Source organism: Chelonia mydas, chromosome 3 (genome assembly GCF_015237465.2).
Source record: "Chelonia mydas isolate rCheMyd1 chromosome 3, rCheMyd1.pri.v2, whole genome shotgun sequence".
NCBI classification, from domain to species: Eukaryota; Metazoa; Chordata; order Testudines; family Cheloniidae; genus Chelonia; species Chelonia mydas.
Genome location: NC_057851.1, coordinates 14697259 through 14717372, shown reverse-complemented (window position 1 = coordinate 14717372; position 20114 = coordinate 14697259). Strand labels below are relative to the sequence as shown.

Sequence of the window (20114 nt, the reverse complement as noted above, 5' to 3'; positions counted from 1 at the left end):
CCTTGGTGAATCCATTCTGACTGTTCCTGATCACTTTCCTCTCCTCTAAGTGCTTCAGAATTGATTCCTTGAGGACCTGCTCCATGATTTTTCCAGGGACTGAGGTGAGGCTGACTAGCCTGTAGTTCCCAGGATCCTCCTTCTTCCCTTTTTTAAAGATGGGCACTACATTAGCCTTTTTCCAGTCGTCCGGGACTTCCCCCGATTGCCATGAGTTTTCAAAGATAATGGCCAATGGCTCTGCAATCACATCCGCCAACTCCTTTAGCACTCTCGGATGCAACGCATCCGGCCCCATGGACTTGTGCTAGTCCAGCTTTTCTAAATAGTCCCGAACCACTTCTTTCTCCACAGAGAGCTGGTCACCTCCTCCCCATGCTGTGCTAACCAGTGCAGCAGTCTGGGAGCTGACCTTGTTCGTGAAGACAGAGGCAAAAAAAGCATTGAGCACATTAGCTTTTTCCACATCCTCTGTCACTAGTTTGCCTCCCTCCTTCAGTAAGGGGCCCACACTTTCCTTGACTTTCTTCTTGTTGCCAACATACCTGAAGAAACCCTTCTTGTTACTCTTAACATCTCTTGCTACCTGCAACTCCAGGTAAGATTTGGCCTTCCTGATTTCACTCCTGCATGCCCGAGCAATATTTTTATACTCATCCCTAGTCATTTGTCCAATCTTCCACTTCTTGTAAGCTTCTTTTTTGTGTTTAAGATCAGCAAGGATTTCACTGTTAAGCCAAGCTGGCCGCCTGCCATATTTACTATTCTTTCTACACATCAGGATGGTTTGCCCCTGTAGTCAATAAGGATTCTTTAAAATACAGCCAGCTCTCCTGGACAACTTTCCCCCTCATGTTATTCTCCCAGGGGATCTTGCCCATCAGTTCCCTGAGGGAGTCAAAGTCTGCTTTTCTGAAGTCCAGGGTCCGTATTCTGCTGCTTTCCTTTCCTCCTTGTGTCAGGATCCTGAACTCGACCATCTAATGGTCACTGCCTCCCAGGTTCCCATCCACTTTTGCTTCCCCTACTAATTCTTCCCTGTTTGTGAGCAGCAGGTCAAGAAGAGCTCTGCCCCTAGTTGGTTCCTCCAGCACTAGCACCAGGAAATTGTCCCCTACATTTTCCAAAAACTTCCTGGATTGTCTGTGCACCGCTGTATTGCTCTCCCAGCAGATATCAGGGTGATTGAAGTCTCCCATGAGAACTAGGGCATGCGGTTCAGTAGCTTCTGCGAGTTGCCGGAAGAAAGCCTCGTCCACCTCATCCCCCTGGTCCAGTGGTCTATAGCAGACTCCCACCACGACGTCACCCTTGGTGCTCACAGTTCTAAACTTAATCCAGAGACTCTCAGGTTTTTCTGCAGTTTCATACCGGAGCTCTGAGCAGTCATACTGCTCTCTTACATACAGTGCAACTCCCCTGCCTTTTCTGCCCTGCCTGTCCTTCCTGAACAGCTTATATCCGTCCATGACAGTACTCCAGTCATGGGAGTTATCCCACCAAGTCTCTGTTATTCCAATCACATCATAATTCCTTGACTTTGCCAGGACTTCCAGTTCTCCCTGCTTGTTTCCCAGGCTTCGTGCATTTGTGTATAGGCACTTGAGATAACCCGCTGATCGCCCCTCTTTCTCAGTATGAGGCAGGAGCCCTCCCCTCTCACACGCTCCTGCTCATGCTTCCTCCCGGTATCCCACTTCCCCACTTACCTCAGGGCTTTGGTCTCCTTCCCCCCGGTGAACCTAATTTAAAAGTTTAAACTAGTTTAAACCTAGTTTAAAAGTTAGTTTAAAGCCCTCCTCACTAGGTTAGCCAGCCTGCTTGCAAAGATGCTCTTCCCTCTCTTCATTAGGTGGAGCCCATCTTTGCCTAGCACTCCTCCTTCTTGGAACACCATCCCATGGTCAAAGAATCCAAAGCCTTCTCTCCAACACCACCTGTGTAGCCATTCATTGACTTCCACAATTCATAGAATCATAGAATCATAGAATATCAGGGTTGGAAGGGACCTCAGGAGATCATCCAGTCCAACCCCCTGCTCAAAGCAGGACCAATCCCCAACTAAAGCATGCTCAGCATGGGGTAAAATCTCGCCAGTTACTTTGGTGCCTAAAAGGGAGCTGAGCTCTTTGGGAAAACCTGTCCCTTGATGTCTCTGGGCCTCAGTTCCCCTCTGTGAAATGGGGATAATAAACCTCGTCTCTGGTTTGATTACAATGCCCTCCGCTGCATCTTGGGCCCTGCATCAGCCTCCTTTTCCAAAACTGAAACTCACCTAGGTTGTTACCTAAGCTAGCCCTGAGCATCAGACTTTGTTCAGAGTAGGCGCTGTGCCTACCCACCGGCTAGAAGGGAGCTCACAGACAGCCATCTGCAGTGTGCCAAGCCGGAAGCACTTTCTTTGAGGGAGTTGCTGGGACGACACCATTTCCTCCCAGGTGCCCAGAAAAGACAAACACGTCCTCCCACAATCCACTGCGAAAGAAATCCTAGGGCAGCCTAGTCTGCGCCATGCTACAAACCAGGGGATGTGCCCCGCAAGCCGTGCCTCCACCCCCAAGCGGGGGCAGTAACTCCAGCTAAGCTTGCAGCAACTCGCGGGCTGTTGCGCAGTGTGGCTCCTAGCAGCGAGCGAGGCCAACACAAGAGGAGCCACTTGAGGGTAGATAACTCAACTTAACGCTGCGCTGGCAGCAGACCCACTGGGTGTCTGTGCAGCACCCACTGGGTAGCTGCAGTTTCAGCTGGGCCTCTAGGTGCTACAGTAACACACAAAAACAGCAGCTGCAGCCACGTGACACCACTACACACAAGGTACCTAACTCCCACAGATATGGATTGTGCTAGAAGGCTCTATCCATACCAACGGTCTCTACCCCGGCCTTTTCCTTCCACGGGGAGGATGGACGAGAACACCACTTGCGCCTCAAACTCCTTTATCCTTCTTCCCAGAGCCACATAGTCTGCAGTGATCCGCTCAAGGTCATTCTTGGCAGTATCATTGGTGCCCATGTGGAGAAGCAGGAAGGGGTAGTGATCCGAGGGCTTGATGAGTCTCGGCAGTCTCTCTGTCACATCGCGAATCGTAGCTCCTGGCAAGCAGCAGACTTCTCGGTTTTCCCAGTCGGGGCGGCAGATAGATGACTCAGTCCCCTTCAGGAGAGAGTCCCCGACCACCACCACCCACCTCCTTCTCTTGGGAGTGGTGGTGGTGGAACCCCCAACCTTAGGACAGTGCATCTCATACCTTCGAACTGGCGGAGTCTCCTTCTGCTCCCTTCCCCCAGACGTATCATCTGGTCCACTCTCCACATTGGTACCTGTGGAGAGAACATGGAAATGGTTACTTACCTGTATCTGCGTTGCTGGTACATGGACATTCCCCTTTCTTCTTCTGGAGGTCACATGATGCCAAATTTCTTCGCCAGCCTCCTGCCCCATCACAGCCAGGGCTCTGGTAGGAGTCAGTCCTTCAAACCCCACAAAGGGGCTTTTCTGTTCTAAATTCATAACAGTCTTAGCTCAGAACCAGAAGCATCAGGAATAGTCCAGTCTTTCCTTTATGCAGCTTGGGCCTTTGATCTTCAGATTCTGGGAACAGATGATCAGCAGACATTGGCCAATGCCTCAGACCATAACATCAAAAGGTTTGGGTCTTGGAGAACGAGGGGTGGGGAATTTGCATTCACCTCCTTTAGATATTTCCCAGGAAATCCATTTCACACGTATTGTCCCAAAAGGACCAGTCTTATCCACCACAGCATTTATTATAGTCCTTTGATCAGCCAGACCCACCATAACACAACCTTTGCATTTAATACAATGGACTCCAAAGATACTGAAATTTAATTCGATATGGGTTTTCAAAGATATTGCAGGAAATAGACAATTCTGTCATGTGGGGATCTGAGGCAGGCAGGGGAAAGGGGCAGACTGCTCATTTTTTCACCTGATCAGATGGGGAGGGGTGGGGATGAGGGAGTATAGCGACCCTGAGCAGCTGGACTCTTTCTGTTCCTTCTACCTCCCCTACATCAGGAACTGAAAGAAGGTTTTAGATAAGGGAACACTGTGCCTGCTGCAGGCAGAAGATCTGACGGGCTGCTTTTCCCAGGAGGTGGGATAAGCAGCTGTCAAGTGAATCCAGTAGCAGCATAGACAATACTGCAGGTGAATTAGTCGATAACACACTAACCAATTGGCACTTTTTGGTTAATTTCTTACAGCATCTGGGATTTGGGGGGCAAGCGAGACAGAGAAAAGACTAGTCAATGCCTACAGAAATCAAACCTACAAAAGAGGAAACCAAGGTGATGGCAGGTGCAGTCATAACAGCCCAGGACCTAACCTGGAGCTGGATGGAGAACTATCATGACGCTCCGAACCAGGGGCCTGGGCAGGAAGCCAAGCTCACTGGCACGTCTCACTGGCAGGTCTCACGTAAACAATGTTTAGCTACCACGGTGATAAGTAAATTAGATAAGATTCAGAGATAAAGAAAATAGGACACATCACTCCCAAACACTTGCTATTCATAGCACTGTGTATACCAGTCACAAAACATTCATTCTGAAAAAGCCCTTGGCTTCTCTGTAGCGTATCCTTCATAACCTGGATGTGTCTGGGTCTGATAGCACCTCCCTGTTGGACCAATTCTTTCCTGACTTTGGTTATTTCTAAAGAACCTGAGGCCATCTTGTTTCATACTCACTCTTGTATTTATTCACTTGAGAACAGGGTTTATTTTTCTTAAGTTCTTTTTTCTTGAGTTCCCACTTTTTATCCGTCTGGTCTAACCCAAGCTCTCTAACAGATGCTTATTCCTGCACATCACCTTGGCTCTAGAGAAGAAAGACAAAATTTCACTCTAACCACAGCAAGTTCAGTAAAGTCACACCAGTGTGACACCCTGTACCCATGTGATACCCCCTATTTGCCACTTTTATATGGTTGTGATATAATTTGTACTAAGTGTGTCTTGTGAGGCATCGTTTGAAAACTCAATCTGCTGAACATCATTGTCCTGTTAAAATGTGCTCATCGACATGGTATATGTAGCTATGAGATCTTGCTATATGATCGTTACCTAAATATGCTGTCGTTCTGGGTTACACCCTCAGACCACGTTCTCAACAACAAAGGCACGCTGGCTTGTCAGCTAAATCAGACATTCACCAGCAGGGGGGAAAGGGACGAACAAAGTATTTATAATTCATCTGAAGGACGGCTTGCAGAGCAGTATGCTGACCCCCTGACCCAGCAAAGACTTTTCCAATACAAAGGGTCAGAGCATAGAAAGGACAGGCAGTGACCTCCTCACCACTTCTCTCCTCCTTCCTTCCCTTCCCCTCCCCCCCAGCATCTCTACTCACACCAGCAATTGAAAGACAAAGGTGCACTATTGAACTGGGGTGAGTGGTCTTGGTCTGCAGGTTTTCCAGCCAGTACAGACTATGGAAAGCTTCTAGGTGAGAGAAACCTTTTTGCTTCTTAGCCTTAGTAAAGTTTAGGAATTAGCTTGTGTGTTTCTTTTTATTTCTTTTGTAACCAACTCTGACTTATAACTATCTATTAAAATCTACCTTTCTCTTGTTAATAAACTCGTTTGTTTTATCTAAACCAGTGTGTTTGGTTGAAGTTTTTGGGAAGCTTCCATTTGAGATAACAAGGCTGGTGCATATTCATTACACTTTGTCGGAATGATGAACTAATTATGAGCTTGTACAGGCCACTAGACTAGTGAATGGGCCAAGACACATGGGGGGTGGGGGGTGGCGCAAGGCTGGAACTGAGGGATATGCGGGTGTTGCCCTGTATCTATTCATGGGTGGCTGGGTGTAGCATTTGTGTACTCACCTGGGAGTGACTTTGCATGCTAATGGCTGTGCATGAGCAGGTCAGGAGTGGCTGTTCTGACAGTAAAGCAGTGTAAAAGGTGCTGGGATGAAGAGTTAAGGGGACATAGCAGTTCAAGGTTCACTCTGGGGAATGTCACACCCAATTCTTCAGGATTATTCTGGATTTTCTATTTAAATAGCTATCATCATCACAGAGCACACAGGCTGATCCAAAATCTTGGCTCCAAATGCCCCATAACTTTTGGGAATGTTTGCATCCAAATCCAGATCTAAACTTGGCAACCCAAATATTGACTGCATGGTTTATTCACCAAATCTATATTCTTTCCCACTGTGAAGCACTGTGGGATACAAATTTTTAGGAAAGATGTCATAGAAAGTGTTTTGCAGCAGTGTAATGCTCAGACTAGAGCTTAATTAAAAGTCACCCATAGCAATTTAGTGGGACATTTGTTCACTATTTTTTATTGCGCAGGCATGAATTTCAGGCCTCCTATAAGGCAATTTAAACATTATTCTGCAGAAGAGCTGGGTACTGAGTTAACAATGCAAATATCCATGGGTAATATTGATATTTGGAGCTTTTTCCCCCAGTGATTTCCCCAAAGCTGTGTTTTCCATGTGTTATACAGAAAGAAGTGTAGTTCATCTGTCCATTTGAGTCTAATGTTACAGCACTGCGAGAAGATCTGCTGCTCTGGGACAGAACTTCTGTACATATTCAAGAATTGGAGCCACTGGTATAAATCTTTCAAAAAATTAGTATCCACTATAGTTGGCCTGGTGATCCTACTAACTGAGGCTGCTGTTGGAATTCAGGTACATGCTTTCATTCAGAAATTCATGAATTGCATTGACTGGGTCAAACTGAGATGCCTGTCCTCAAGTGCCATTCTGGGGCTCTCTAGGTTTTGCTTCTTCTGCATAGCAATAGTACAGATTTTCTGTGTGACCATCTTTCCTTGGACCTGTTAAGTGAACTCTACATACCAAACACTCAGAACTGTCCCCTGGTTCACTGCCTGTCTGTCTTTTACTGCGTGAGGACTGTGAACTTCAGCCTAAAACTAAAAATCTCCAGGCTGATGCCATGGTGGTTCCTCACTTCTGTACTTTAATTCTTTTTTTGGTGATATTTATAAAATACAATATAATAGTTCTTTCTAACCTCTCGGGAATTAGAACTGAGGAAAAACTTACACTGGAGCCACATTTTTCCCCCTCTGTTCGGAGGTTTTCCCTGGCTTTCACCATATCCACCATTGCAGCCTCTCACTCTTCTCTCTCTCAAGACACGCCTGACAGACACTAAACAGTTTATAGCATTTCACAAACCCCAGCACGGAGCCCATGTTCTGGCAGTAAAAAGTATAAATGTCCTTCACCATCATCAATGTTATGCTGGACATATGTTTATATGCATATAAACATGCACGAAAACTACATGAATCTTCCCTGTTTAATCATTGTAGATGCTTGGTTGTTGAGACAGTCAATTATCTTGATTCTGAGCTGCCGCACACTGAAAAAGGCATTGACTAGGGGCCTACACCATGCAAGGGGCTGTGGTTGTTTGGGAGAAGGAACTTAACAAAACCTACCTCTGTCTTTCGGATGGGAGCCATTGAAAAGTAACTTTTCTCTTGAATAGATTATTGGAATATAGTTGCCCCACTCTCTGCTAGTGCAAACTGGCTCAGCTCCACTGACCCTATTTCTTGGCTCTTCTGGTGCAAATCAGGAGTAAGTCTACATTTTAGTCACGGGTATTTTTAGTAAAAGTCATGGACAGGTGATGGGCAATAAGCAAAAATTCACGGCCCATGAGCTGTCTATGACTTGTACAATATACCCCTGGGTATATATAAACCTTGGGTGCTCTGGACAGGGGGTGGCTCGGGGGCACAGCCCAGGACCCCCGCTGGTGCTGGGGGGCGTGCGTGGCCCGATACTGCCCCAGCAGCAGCCAGTGCAGCTGGCTCAGGTACTGCTTGAGCAGCTCAGGCAGCCCCTAGGCCAGCCGCACTGGCCTCTGCAGATGTCACAGAGGTCCTGTGACTTCTGTGACCTCTGTGACACTTGCATCCTTAATCAGGAGTAACATTGTTGAAATAATTAAACTACACCAGTGTAAAACTGCTGTTAAGGAGAGGATAATACCCCAAGAACTATCACAGGACTGTGAGTCACTTTTGTCACTCCCTGCCTCCAGCATGAGGGAGTCTTGTTTGTGCTTAGCTGGGTGATCTAATTCCTGACCCCACCAGTCTTCTAGCCACTCTAACACTCTCCTCTTGACTACACCAGCCTTTATTTTGCCTTGAAGGCTAATAATAGGTGCACCCCAGTCCTCACACCAAGCACTGGAAGCTTAAATAGATCACTGACCTGACTAGTTCTGGTCTCTGTTTAAGATCAGGTCAGGTCTCTTTTTACCTTTCTGATGCCAAGTGTGATGCTGGGTCTCCAACCTGCTCCTAATTTAGTTATTGGTGGGTATAGGTGACCCAGTCTCACACATTAGCAGTTTGCACTGTACTTTAAAAACTTTTACAGAGTTTAGATACCACATTCTAGGCACATGAGATTAGGTTAAAAGATAAAGAAATAGATGATACAACTCTCCTAACCACTTCCCATTGAAAGCCCTGTACACAGCACATCACAAAGCACTCAGGGTAAAGCCATATGCTTTCACACTCAAGATGGGCCTGGGGTCTGTTAGAATTTCCTGATTTACCAGTCCCTCATGACATTCCTTGGTTCTAAGAATTCTGAAGAACACTTTGTGTTTTTCTATTGCATACAAACTGTATTTTTCACAATCTTTCCATTGAGTTCTCAGTCTCTACCTGTCTGGTTCAATCAAAAATTCCTTTCATCCTGCAGCCAGGCTGTGGTCTGCAGCTCCTGCACTCAACCTCAGCTTTGGAGAAGAAAGAAAACATGTTGCGTTGAGCATGTGCAAGAGGGATGCAGTGAGCCCACCCACTTTGGCATGGCATACGACTGTAATTCCCTGACTCTGTTGTCCTTCCAAGTGTCAGGAATAATCTACTCACATCCAGAGTCTTTAAACAATGCTCCCCTCACCTACGGTCTAATTTATTAAAGAAAGTTTGGTTCCCTTACATTCAGGGCTCCAGAGTCCTTCTTGGGACTGGGTGATTTCAACCTGGCCTGTCCACCCTACAAACTTTCCCCTTCAGTGCAGGGTTTTCTCAACTCTCCTTCTGGCTGAATTCTTCCTCTTGGCAGGCTTTCCTTGGCTGGGTTTGGACTTTCGTGTCTGATTCACCTACCCAGTCATCATTTCTCAGGTGGGTCTAATAACCTCAAACACCTGTTGGGGCCAGCTGGGAGACAGGGAACATTGCTCTGCCCTCTTTGCAGGAACAATGGCCTGGGTTTTCCTACTCCTTTCCCTCCCAGTCACTGTCTATGGCCTAAGACCATTTCCCTCTCACGCAATGTCCATCTCCTGCCCCAGATGCCTGGAATCAGGTAACTGGCCTTCCAGACATCCTCCTTCAGCCTTGTGACACATTGTAGATACAATATGTCACACAACAACGTTGTTACACAACCCTGTTACACATTGCAGATACAATATGTCACACCAGGTCTCATTCTATTCTGTTCTAGTGGTGCAGTGGAAACACATTATAGCTACAGTTGTATCATGATATCTGTTTAAAGGACAACCATTCTAAGTCCCCTAAAATCTTCGTGCTTCGATGTATTCCTTTGAAATTTGGAGTGCCTCAGGAGCGGGCAGGTAAGGTCAGAGATCCACATTTGGAGTCCTTTGAGCAAGGGGTTCTGCAGATTTAAGCCCTGAAAAAAAGTCATCTTAAAAAAAGTTTCTAAGTGGGATTTTTAAGGCAAAAGCTAAAGCTCAAACTATTTATTAGTGGGTCAAATAGTTTCAATCTGTCGAGTTTTACCCAAGGTAGTGCATGGCACCCACTACATATTTGGGGGACCCTAACGAAGAATGGTATTTGAGAAAAAAGTACATTTTTACACTGTGTAGGAACCAACACAGAAAAACAGCTAGCGGGTTTCCATTCCCACCATTTTATAGACTTTAAACTCAACTCCTGTGGAGTGCTCTAAAATATAAATGATTACTCAGACTTTTTTTTTTTTAAATTTGAGGCGGGGGGGGGGGGGTGAGGGGTAGCATCCAATCATATTTTGGCTCGTTTGACCTAAGAGCTCCCAAGTTACAGGCCCCACTCAAAAAACTGGTTTCCTTCTGCTGCCTTGTACTGTTAGAGATACTGAAGACTGCATGAACTGCAGACCTCCTGCTGGCTGTGAATTCACCCTTCAGATACCATATTGCCTTCTATATCAAAAATGTATACACACGGACTGTGGCTGAGATGGAAATAGGAGACAGATGTGTTGCAAGCCTCTGGATAAGGATAAAAGGGATACGAAACAAGGGTAATGTCATGGTTGGGGTCTATTACAGACTACTAACCAGGAAGAAGAGGTGGATGAGGCTTTTTTAAAAACAAAATCACCCAAAGCACAGGACTTGATGGTGATGGGGGACTTAAAACTAACTATGACATCTGTTGGGAAAATAACACAGCAGGGCACCAATTATCCAACAAGTTCTTGGAATGTATTGGAGACAATTTTTTTATTTCAGAAGATGGAGAAAGCTACTAGGGGAGAGGCTGTTCTAGATTTGGTTTTGACAAACAGGGAGGAACTAGCTGAGAATTTGAAAGTGGAAGGCAGCTGAGGTGAGAGTGATCATGAAAGAGCAGCGTTCACGATTCTAAGGAATGGTAGGAGGGAGAACAGCCAAATAAAGACAATGGATTTCAAGAAGGCAGACCTTAGCAAACTCAGGGAGTTGATAGGTAAGATCCCATGGGAAGCAAGTCTAAGGGTAAAAATAGTTCAAGAGAGCTGGCAGTTTTTCAAAGAGATATTATTAAGGGCACAAGAGCAAACTATCCCACTGCGTAGGAAAGATAGGAAGTATGGCAAGAGAACTTGCTGGCTTAACCAGGAGATCTTCAATTATCTGAAACTCAAAAAAAGAGTCCTACAAAAAGTGGAAACTAGGTCAAATTACAAAGGATGAATATAAACAAATAACAAAGTATGTAGGAACAAAATTAGAAAGGCCAAGGCATAAAATGAGATTAAACTAGCTAGAGACATAAAGGGTAACAAGAAAACATTCTACAAATACAGTAGAAGCAAGAGGAAGACCAAGGACATGGTAGCCCTGTTACTCAATTTGTGGGGGAAAACAATGACTGGAAATGGCAGAAGTGCTAAATGACTTTTTTGTTTCAGTTTCTACCAAGTTTAGTTACCAATGGACATCTAACATAGTGAATGCTAGTGAAAATGAGGTAGGATCACAGGCTAAGATAGGGAAAGGCCTGATGAAATACATCCTAGAATACTCAAGGAGCTGACCGAGGAGGTATCTGAGCCATTAGCGATTATCTTTGAGAAGTTATGGAATACGGGGGAGATTCCAGAGGATTGGAAAAGGGCAAATGTAGTGCCAAGCTATAAAAAGGGAAATAAGAACAACCCGGGGAATTACAGACCAGTCAGCTTAACTTCTGTACCCAGAGAGATAATGGAGCAAATAAGTAAGCAATCAGTTTGTAAAAACCTAGAAGATAATAAGGTGATAAGTAACAGCCAGCATGGATTTGTCAAGAATAAATTGTCAAACCAACCTGATAGCTTTTTGACAGGGTAACAAGCCTTGAGAACGGGGGGTGAGGGGGAGGGAAGGGGTGGAAGTCGTAGACGTGGAATATCTTGACTTTAGTAAGACTTTTGATACTGTCTCGCATGACCTTCTCATAAACAAATTAGGGAAATACAACCTAGATGGAGCTACTATAAGGTAGGTGCATAACTGGTTGGAAAACTGTTCCCAAAGAATAATCATAAGTCAAGCTGGAAGGACATATTAAATGGGGTCCCACAAGGATCAGTTCTGGGTCTGGTTCTGTTCAATATCTTCATCAGTGCTTTAGATAATGGGATAGAGAGTACACTTGTAAAGTTTGTGGATGATTCCAAACTGGGAGGGGTTACAACTGCTTTGGAGGATAGGATTAAAATTCAACATGATCTGGAGAAATGGTCTAAAGCAAATAGGATGAAATTCAATAAGGACAAATGCAAAGGACTCCACTTAGGAAGGAACAATCAGTTGCACACATACAAAATGGGAAATGATTGCCTAGGGAGGAGTGCTGCAGAAAGGGATCTGGGGGTCACAATGGATCACAAGCTAAATAAAAGTCAGTGTAACACTGTTGCAAAAAAAGCAAACATCATTCTGGGATGTATTATCAAGAGTGTTGTAAGTAAGACATGAGAAGTAATTCTTCTGCTCTACTCCATGCTGGTTAGGCCTCAGCTGGAGTATTGTGTCCAGTTCTGGGTACCACATTTCAGGAAAGATGTGGACAAATTGGAGAAAGTCCAGAGAAGAGCAACATAAAAGGTTAAAGGTCTAGAAAACATGACCTATGAGGGAAGATTGAAAAAATTTGTTTGTTTAGTCTGGAGAAGAGAATATTGAAGGGGGACATGATAACCATTTTCAAGTACATAAAAGGTAGTTACAAGGAAGAGGGAAAGTGAATTGTTCTCATTAACCCTTGAGGGATAGGACAAGAAGAAATGGGCTTAAATTGCAGCCAGGGAGGTTTAGGTTGGACATTAGGAAAAACTTCCTATCTGTCAGGGTGGTTAAGCACTGTAATAAATTGCCTAGGGAGGTTGTGGGAGGTCTAGAGAATACGTAGTCCTGGCATGAGTGCAGGGGACTGGACTAGATGATCTCTCAAGGTCCCTTCCAGTCCTACGATTCTATGATTCTACATCTAAGAATACATTCATCACAAGCCCCCACCCCACCTAGGACCAAAGGGGTTTTGAGCTGAGTGACTGGAGACTGCTGTGACTTGAGAGTCATGAGTGGTAATTTACTCTGCGGGGAATGTAACCAAAGTATTGGTGGGGGAATGAAGCACGTGAATGCTTTTTGGTAGGGGAGTGGTATTAGGGGTGGAAGGGCCTTGGGGCTTCAGCAAGGGGAGGGTGGCCACTCCAGGTCGCTGCCTCCATGCAGCGCAGCGTCTGCCTGGAAAAGCCCAGCTGGGGAGGTAGCAGCGGCCCACACCCTCCACTTCCTGCCCAGGCCTGGCTACCAGGGAGTGGGGCCGAGCAAGCCAGAAACATGCTGGGAAGAGGCACAGAGGAGAAGGACAGAGCCCGCCTCCCCGCCCCCTGCAGGTAGGGCTGGGAAGGGGGAGGGTGTCACTGGGGAAGGCACCAGGAGTGGGTTCCCTCTGCTCAGTCCAATCTAGGGGCATTGCTCAGGTGTCTGTGAGGGTGCAGGAGCTCTGGGGAGACACTGGGGCACTGTGGGCCTCCCTGGTCTGGCCAAGAAGAATGTGTTCCCACTGCTGCGGCCCCAGCCCTGGCCCAGGGAGGTGGGGCTGGAAGGTTCCTTCCAGAGGCGACACATGGAGCGGTCATGTGCCCCCCCACCTTTACATTTTGTGTCCCCCTGTATCAGCAGGTATGAGCTGTCTCTGCCAGCCACTGCCTCCACCTTCTCGCGGAGGCACACCTAACACACTGACTGCACTTGGCGTGTGTGCAAATAATTCCTGCTGGCTACTGCCAACTCCAGGAGAACAGAGGGTAGGTGGCATGGGCATATTGTTGAGGTGGCTTTTGCAGTTTTGTTCTTTAATAGGATTGAGGGAATCCTGTGGGTGAGAATAAATGGGCTGGAAAAGGAGGTGAAGAATTTGTACGTTTCAGCAACTGTGAGGTTGGCAGAGTAAAGGGGTGTGTGTCACTGGGCCTATTGGGGCATTGCTGAAAGAAGGAAGAGCTAAGGTTACCTAGGCATTTCCTGGTTTTCAGAAATCTGAGTTTTACTCAATTCAGCCTTTTGCAAGGGGACAACATACCCGCAGGCTGCCTTCACTCCGCATTCATTGTAGTTTGTTGCCATTGAATTCTGTATAGGTTTATGGGCCAGCCATATCACCATAGTATCTGAGCACCTTCCAATTGTGCATTCAGCTAATTAAGTAACGTGTCACGTGTGGTTGCTTCTTTCTCTCATCTTCATCCTACCGAGGGAAACAGTGTGTGCCTTGTAAGGTTTTGGTAGGGATTTTTTAATACATACATACTGCTCTGTGTTCGAGCAGGCAGGTTGAGGAGAGTGGAGTTGTCGACCATAGTCCTCACGCCGGAGCCTTAGGTAATCTTTTAGATACGCCGAGGTTCAGGACTTCGAGCACCTTGAAGATAGGGACCAAGACCTTGAACTTGTTTCAATGTTCTGTGGGAAGCCAGGCAGGCCTGGTGAACTTTTCATCCCTTGCATCAGACTAAACACGCTGCAGACTGACCGTGCGGAGTATTTTACTTTAAAATAATAAAATCTGACCTGTGCAGTTTCCTCTCTTTCTGCTATTATTTAGTACTAGAGGTGGTTCAAAACCAAATCACCGGATCAGACCACCACTGAAATCTGGAAAAGTTGGGATCCAGATCTGGACTTTGCAGCTGACAGCTGTCTTTTAAATAGGCTGAACCAAGGCCTGGATTCAAATGCTCTTGAACTTTCAGGAATGTTGACATCCAAATCCAGATCTGAACTTGGCAACTCAGGCCCATCCCTGTTTCATAATAGCAATGCATTTATTCCTCTGGTTTCTCCGGTAATTATATGTGTGTTATATGTTTTATTTAGTTTGTATTATTCTGGCATAAACAGAAGGCATCCCAAAAGATCATTTTAAAATTGTTTTTACTCTGTACACAGCTCTTCAGAATGAAAATGCAAATATTAATGAGCAATACTGATAGATTGTAAGAGAATACACCACACATTTACATTCCTGGTCAAGCAGATGCTTCATTATGAAGAGACATCTCTGAAGGGTTTGTTTTTCCAACTATATAAAGCTGTGTTGTCTATAGGTGATACAGACAAGAGGATAGTGCATCTGTCAACCACATTCCAACAGTAAAATGTTGCATGACGAATGTTTGTTTCAGAGACAGAACTTTCTTAAAGAATGGGACACAATAATTGTAACTTTGTAAAAGAGGCTGACATCACTGAATCAAGCATAACTGTCCTGGTAATCTTAGTATCTGAGGCTTTTGTTGGGATGTGGATAAATTTTTTCATTGTGGCCATGAATTGTGTTGAGCATGTCAAGCGCAGGTGCCTGTCCTCAAGTGATAATATCTTGGCTGTCCTGGCATTCTCAAGATTTTGCTTCTTGCTCAAAACAACATTACAGACTTTTTGCTCAACATTTTTCCAAGAGCTCTATTACCAGAACTCCGTGTTCCAAGCATTCAGAGCTGTTACCTGGTTTTTGAACTTTTCCAATCAATGGTATGCCGCCTGCTTGTGTGTATTTTACTGTGTGAAAATTGCAAACTTCAGCCACCCCCTCTTCATCTGTCTAAAATTTAAAATCTCCAGGCTGGTGCCATAGTTGCTCCTGGGTTCTGTGCTTTTATCCTTGTTCAACAGCCTCCCTTTCCTTAATACTATTTACAAAATAGAGCATAATTACTTCAATTCCAACCTCAAAAGACGTTACAATGCGAAAAATGTCACAGCATAAACATCTGTGTCTCACGTACTTTTTTCTGTGGTATTAGATTTTCCATGGCGTTCACCATATTCATCATTTCAGCCTTTCTGTTGTTGGTTTCTCTCTGGAAACACACCCGGCAGATGCAAAACAACTCAAGCAGTGTCAGGAGCCCCTGCGTGGAGGCCCACATTCAAGCAATGATAGCTATCATGTCTTTCTTCCTCATCAGTATTGTTAACTTTATAGCTTTGCTGATCTTGTTGACAAATATATATCAAGAAATATCTGCTGTGAGCATTGCCTGTACAATCATTGTAGATGCTTGTCCATCAGTACATTTCATTATCTTGATTCTGAGCAATCCCAAACTGAAAAAAAAATTGATTAAAGTTCTGCATTATGCAAAGTGCCAGGGATGAGTGGGAGAAGTAACATCATAAAATCTACTTTTGTCCTTCATATGGAATCCATTAGAAGAAGTTCAAGCTTTTCTATTAAAAAAATAATTTAATCTAGGGTCTAAATTCTCTGCTGGTGTGAAATGCCACAGATTCATGTGTCTTTCACCTCAGTTGTTCTCCCAAATCACTATAATTTAGAAGAAACTTCATTGAAAGCAATCAAGCTGCAGTGATGTAAAACCAGTGTAAATGTGAGGATAATTTAGGCACCTATTTTAATATGTCTCCTGGTATGTGTTTTGTTTTAGTGTTTTGAAAAGACTTCTAGCTCAATGGAGAAATCTGGATGTAAAAATTAATCTTTCCAGAAGGTAATTTTGTTGTCTCTCTCTTCAGCTGATGGTACCTTGAATTTCCATGGAGATATGGGACTGCCTCTGAGTTCATTAAGGAAATATATTTTTGATTTCTTACAGGATAATCTCCTGTCTAAAAGACTGCAAGTACCAGGTGATATATCATTGAAAGTATCCCAAGAGAAATGGGGGAAGCCCCATTGCTTTGAAGCATTTAAAACTGGACTCGACAACTCACTAGAAAATATATCACAGAAAACAAACAATGAAGCATTGTCAGGAGCTAGACTAAGTGATTTAATAAGGCTTGTCCATCGCTAATTTGTATATCTTTATGATCCTGTGATCAAAGGCCACTTAATTTTGTTCATCTCATGTACTTACCTTGTATTTATGAAGCACCTTTGATCCAATGAAACTTAAATGCTTTTGCTGTGTACAGGCCTGTGCTCTAAATTGTCCAATGTAAGAAAAGTCCAGCTCAGCCTATTACATAAAATTATTTATAAAAATCAGCAAAAATTTAAGACAAAAAGACACCCAAGGACTGTGTTGAGATCATTTCTCATGAACCAGAGCAGTGTAGGACTAGAAATCAATGGACCAAAACTGGTGTGCTGGAAATTTGACCTAAATGGTGGAGAAAATAATGAGGGGATAGGCTATTTCACCTGTCACTCCCTTTTGGGGTCCTTAAAAAAGACTTCAGGGTAAGAATCAAGTTAGCTAGCTGGGAATGAGCTTCCTCACTATCTTCTGGGATCCATTGTGACACCTTTGGACCTTCACTGCCTTGATCCAGAGATATGTCCTGCCCAGTCCTGGCCAGAAAGAGAGACCCAGATGGCATCAGTACTTCAACCAGCTCCAGCTAAACCCCAAACACCACCTGAAATGTAAGACTTTGGTTCCTGCTGTCACCAACCTCCCAATCATGTGCCCCGTTCCTTCTCCCACCTTTTTTTCTTCTCCTTCCTTTTGCCTTCTCTCTAGAAAGAGTCTGGCTTATCCAGCCAAGACCTTCTCTTCCTATGCTGCTGTGGGCCCATGACCAGAGAGGCAACTATAATAATGCCCAAAACAGTCTGATGGCTGATACAAGTTTGACAAGTCTTGGAGTGGCTGATCAGATCATGTCCTGGGGGGCTGTGTTTCTCCAGCAGCAAGGCTGCAGGTAAGAAGCAGCACTAGAGACAGAAGCTGCATTTTCTATCTGTGCTGATCTTGCCTTTTGCTCTTTGTGTCTGTTGCTCTTGTTTTGTCTTCAGGGAAACAGGATCAGATTTTAGCAACAGTAACGACAACAGCTCCAGCCCATTTCAACTAACATCGCTTTTCCCCCAAAGAGGCAGTCACTGCCATCTTTAGTACCATCTAAAAGACAATTAGACAGGCCTAGTGCCTAAGGAAATGGAAATAAGGGATGTTGGTCAAATAGAAGCCTCACTTAATACTTTACATTTCACATGCTTTCCCTGTTTTTCTTTTTTTCTGTATCTTTGATGAAGTGTTTTAAAGGTGTTCTTTTATGGTGATTGTTGCTATGGAATTAAGCAGGACAAGATCTCTGTACTCAAAACCCCAAACCATGTTTGGCTGTTTAGTGTTGTACAGTGACAGGGCCACGTTCACACCTTCGGTTCCCTGGGCACATTTATTCCACTGTAATTAACACACACTGTCCATTTTGGTCAATTTCACGGTCATAGGATTTTAAAAATCATAAATTTCATTATTTCAGCCATCTAAATCTGAAATTCCCCGGTGTTGTAATTGTAGGGGTCCTGATCCAAGAAGAGTTGTGGCGGGGGGGGTCACAAGGTTATTGTAGGTGGGGTTGTGGTACTGCTACCCTTACTTCTTCACTGCTGCTAGCGGGGGCTTGCCTTCAGAGCTGGGTGCCCAGCCAACAGCTGCTGCTCTCTGGCCCCCTGAAATAACCTTGTGCCCCCCCACTGCCCGCAAATCCATTTCAGGTCAGGACCCCCAATTTGAGAAATACCAATCTCCTAGAATATCAGGGTTGGAAGGGATCTCAGGAGGTCATCTAGTCCAACCCCCTGCTCAAAGCAGGACCAACCCCAACTAAATCATCCCAGCCAGGGCTTTGTCAAGCTGGGCCTTCTCGCACTGTGAAATCTGTGTATAGTATAAGGTAAGAGCACACAAAAGACCAGATTTCATGGGGGGAGACCAGATTTCGTGGCTGTGAATTTAGTAGGATCCTAGCGATACGACTACATAAAGTACCATAAAAATGCAGACATCTCTGGGTTGCATGGCTATTGATTTTACATGCCATCAAAGTCCAGTGATGACTCAAAAAAGATGATTAACTAGAGCCAGCTCCTGAGATGTGCTGAGCAATCCCACAAATCCCCCCGATTTCTGTAAATTATGCAGCTGCTCAGCATCAATCAGGAAAAGAGCCTAAGACTGAATGGAAGATAACATGGTTTATATGTTAGATTTCTCTCTTAGAGATTAGACAGATGAGAATACTAAACTCTACTAAAGATACTGAGTTGTGTCTGCAAAGCACAAAACAAACTCACTAGCCTTGTAAATATAGCTTTAAGATACCTTTGCACTCCCCTGGGCTGGCTTTGAGCTGACACAGTTCCCTGGCATTGTAGCAGTTGAAGGTCTGCTTTAAATTATGCTTGCTGCCTATGGCCCAATGGACTTTATAGCAGCAGCGTCCAGAATGCTGAGACACTTCAACCATTCATCCATTTCCCTGGCCACCTGCCTATGCAGGGAAGGGATGGTGTGCATAGGACCGGCAACAATAACTCTATGCCAGTGAAGTATCCGCCTGCATTGAGAGATCGTTCTGTGAATGCATTGAGACCTCATTTGGAATACTATGTTCCATTCTGGTCTCCCATGTTTAAAAAAGATGAATTCAAACTGAATCAGGTGCAAAGAAGAGCTAGTAAGATGATACGAGGAATGGAAAACTTACCTTATGAGAGGAGACTCAAAGAGCGTGGCTTGTTTAGCCTAACCAAAAGAAGGCTGAGGGAAGATATAATTGGTTTTTATAAATACAGAGGGCTAAATACCAGGGAGGGAGCAGAATTATTTAAGTTAAGTACCAATGTGGACACATGAACAACTGGATATAAACTGGCCATCAACAAGTATAGGCTTGAAATTAGTGAAGGTTTTTAACAGCCTTCCAAAGGGAGCAGTGGGGGCAAAAAAACTTAACTGGCTTCAAGACTGAGCTTGATAAGTTTATGGAGAAGATGATATGATGGGACGGCCTACAATGGCATTTGCCTGATCTGCAACTGCCAGCAGCAAATATCTCCAGTGGCCGGTGATGGGACACTGGATGGTGAGGCTACAGAGAATTTTTTCCCAGATGTCTGGCTGCTGGGGGTTGCTCACATGCTCAGGGTCTAACTGATCATCATATTTGGGATCAGGAAGGAATTTCCCCTTGGGTCAGATTGGCAGAGACTCTGGGTTTTTTTTGCCTTCCTCTGCAGCATGGGGCCTGGGTCTCTTGCAGGTTAACCTAATGTAAATGGTGGATTCTCTGCAACTTGAAGTCTTTAAACCATGATTTGAGGACTTCAGTAACTCAATCAGAAGTTAGAAGTCTATTATAGGAGTGGATGGATGAGATTCTGGGGTCTGTGATGTGCATGAAGTCAGACTAGATAACGATGATGGGCCCTTCTGGCTTTAAAGTCTATGAGACTGGATATGGAGACTTTAGCTACTGGCAAAAAGCAGCTAAGTGCAAAGTGGCCACAGCCTAGGTCCGGTGTCGGTCTTTGGAAAAGCATTACTTATACCTCTCCCTCCTGGTTCATACTTCTATTCAACTCCCAG

At 44.7% G+C, this 20114-nt stretch overlaps 1 protein-coding gene across 1 annotated transcript; it reads left to right on the top strand.

Annotated features, from left to right (window-relative positions):
• Positions 1-14971: 14971 nt before the first annotated feature.
• On the top strand, positions 14972-15927 carry LOC114019954 (taste receptor type 2 member 40-like). The gene is given in 3 exon segments (XM_037893455.1): positions 14972-15432; positions 15434-15445; positions 15573-15927. Coding segments are annotated over 3 exon segments (828 nt in total).
• Positions 15928-20114: the final 4187 nt, after the last annotated feature.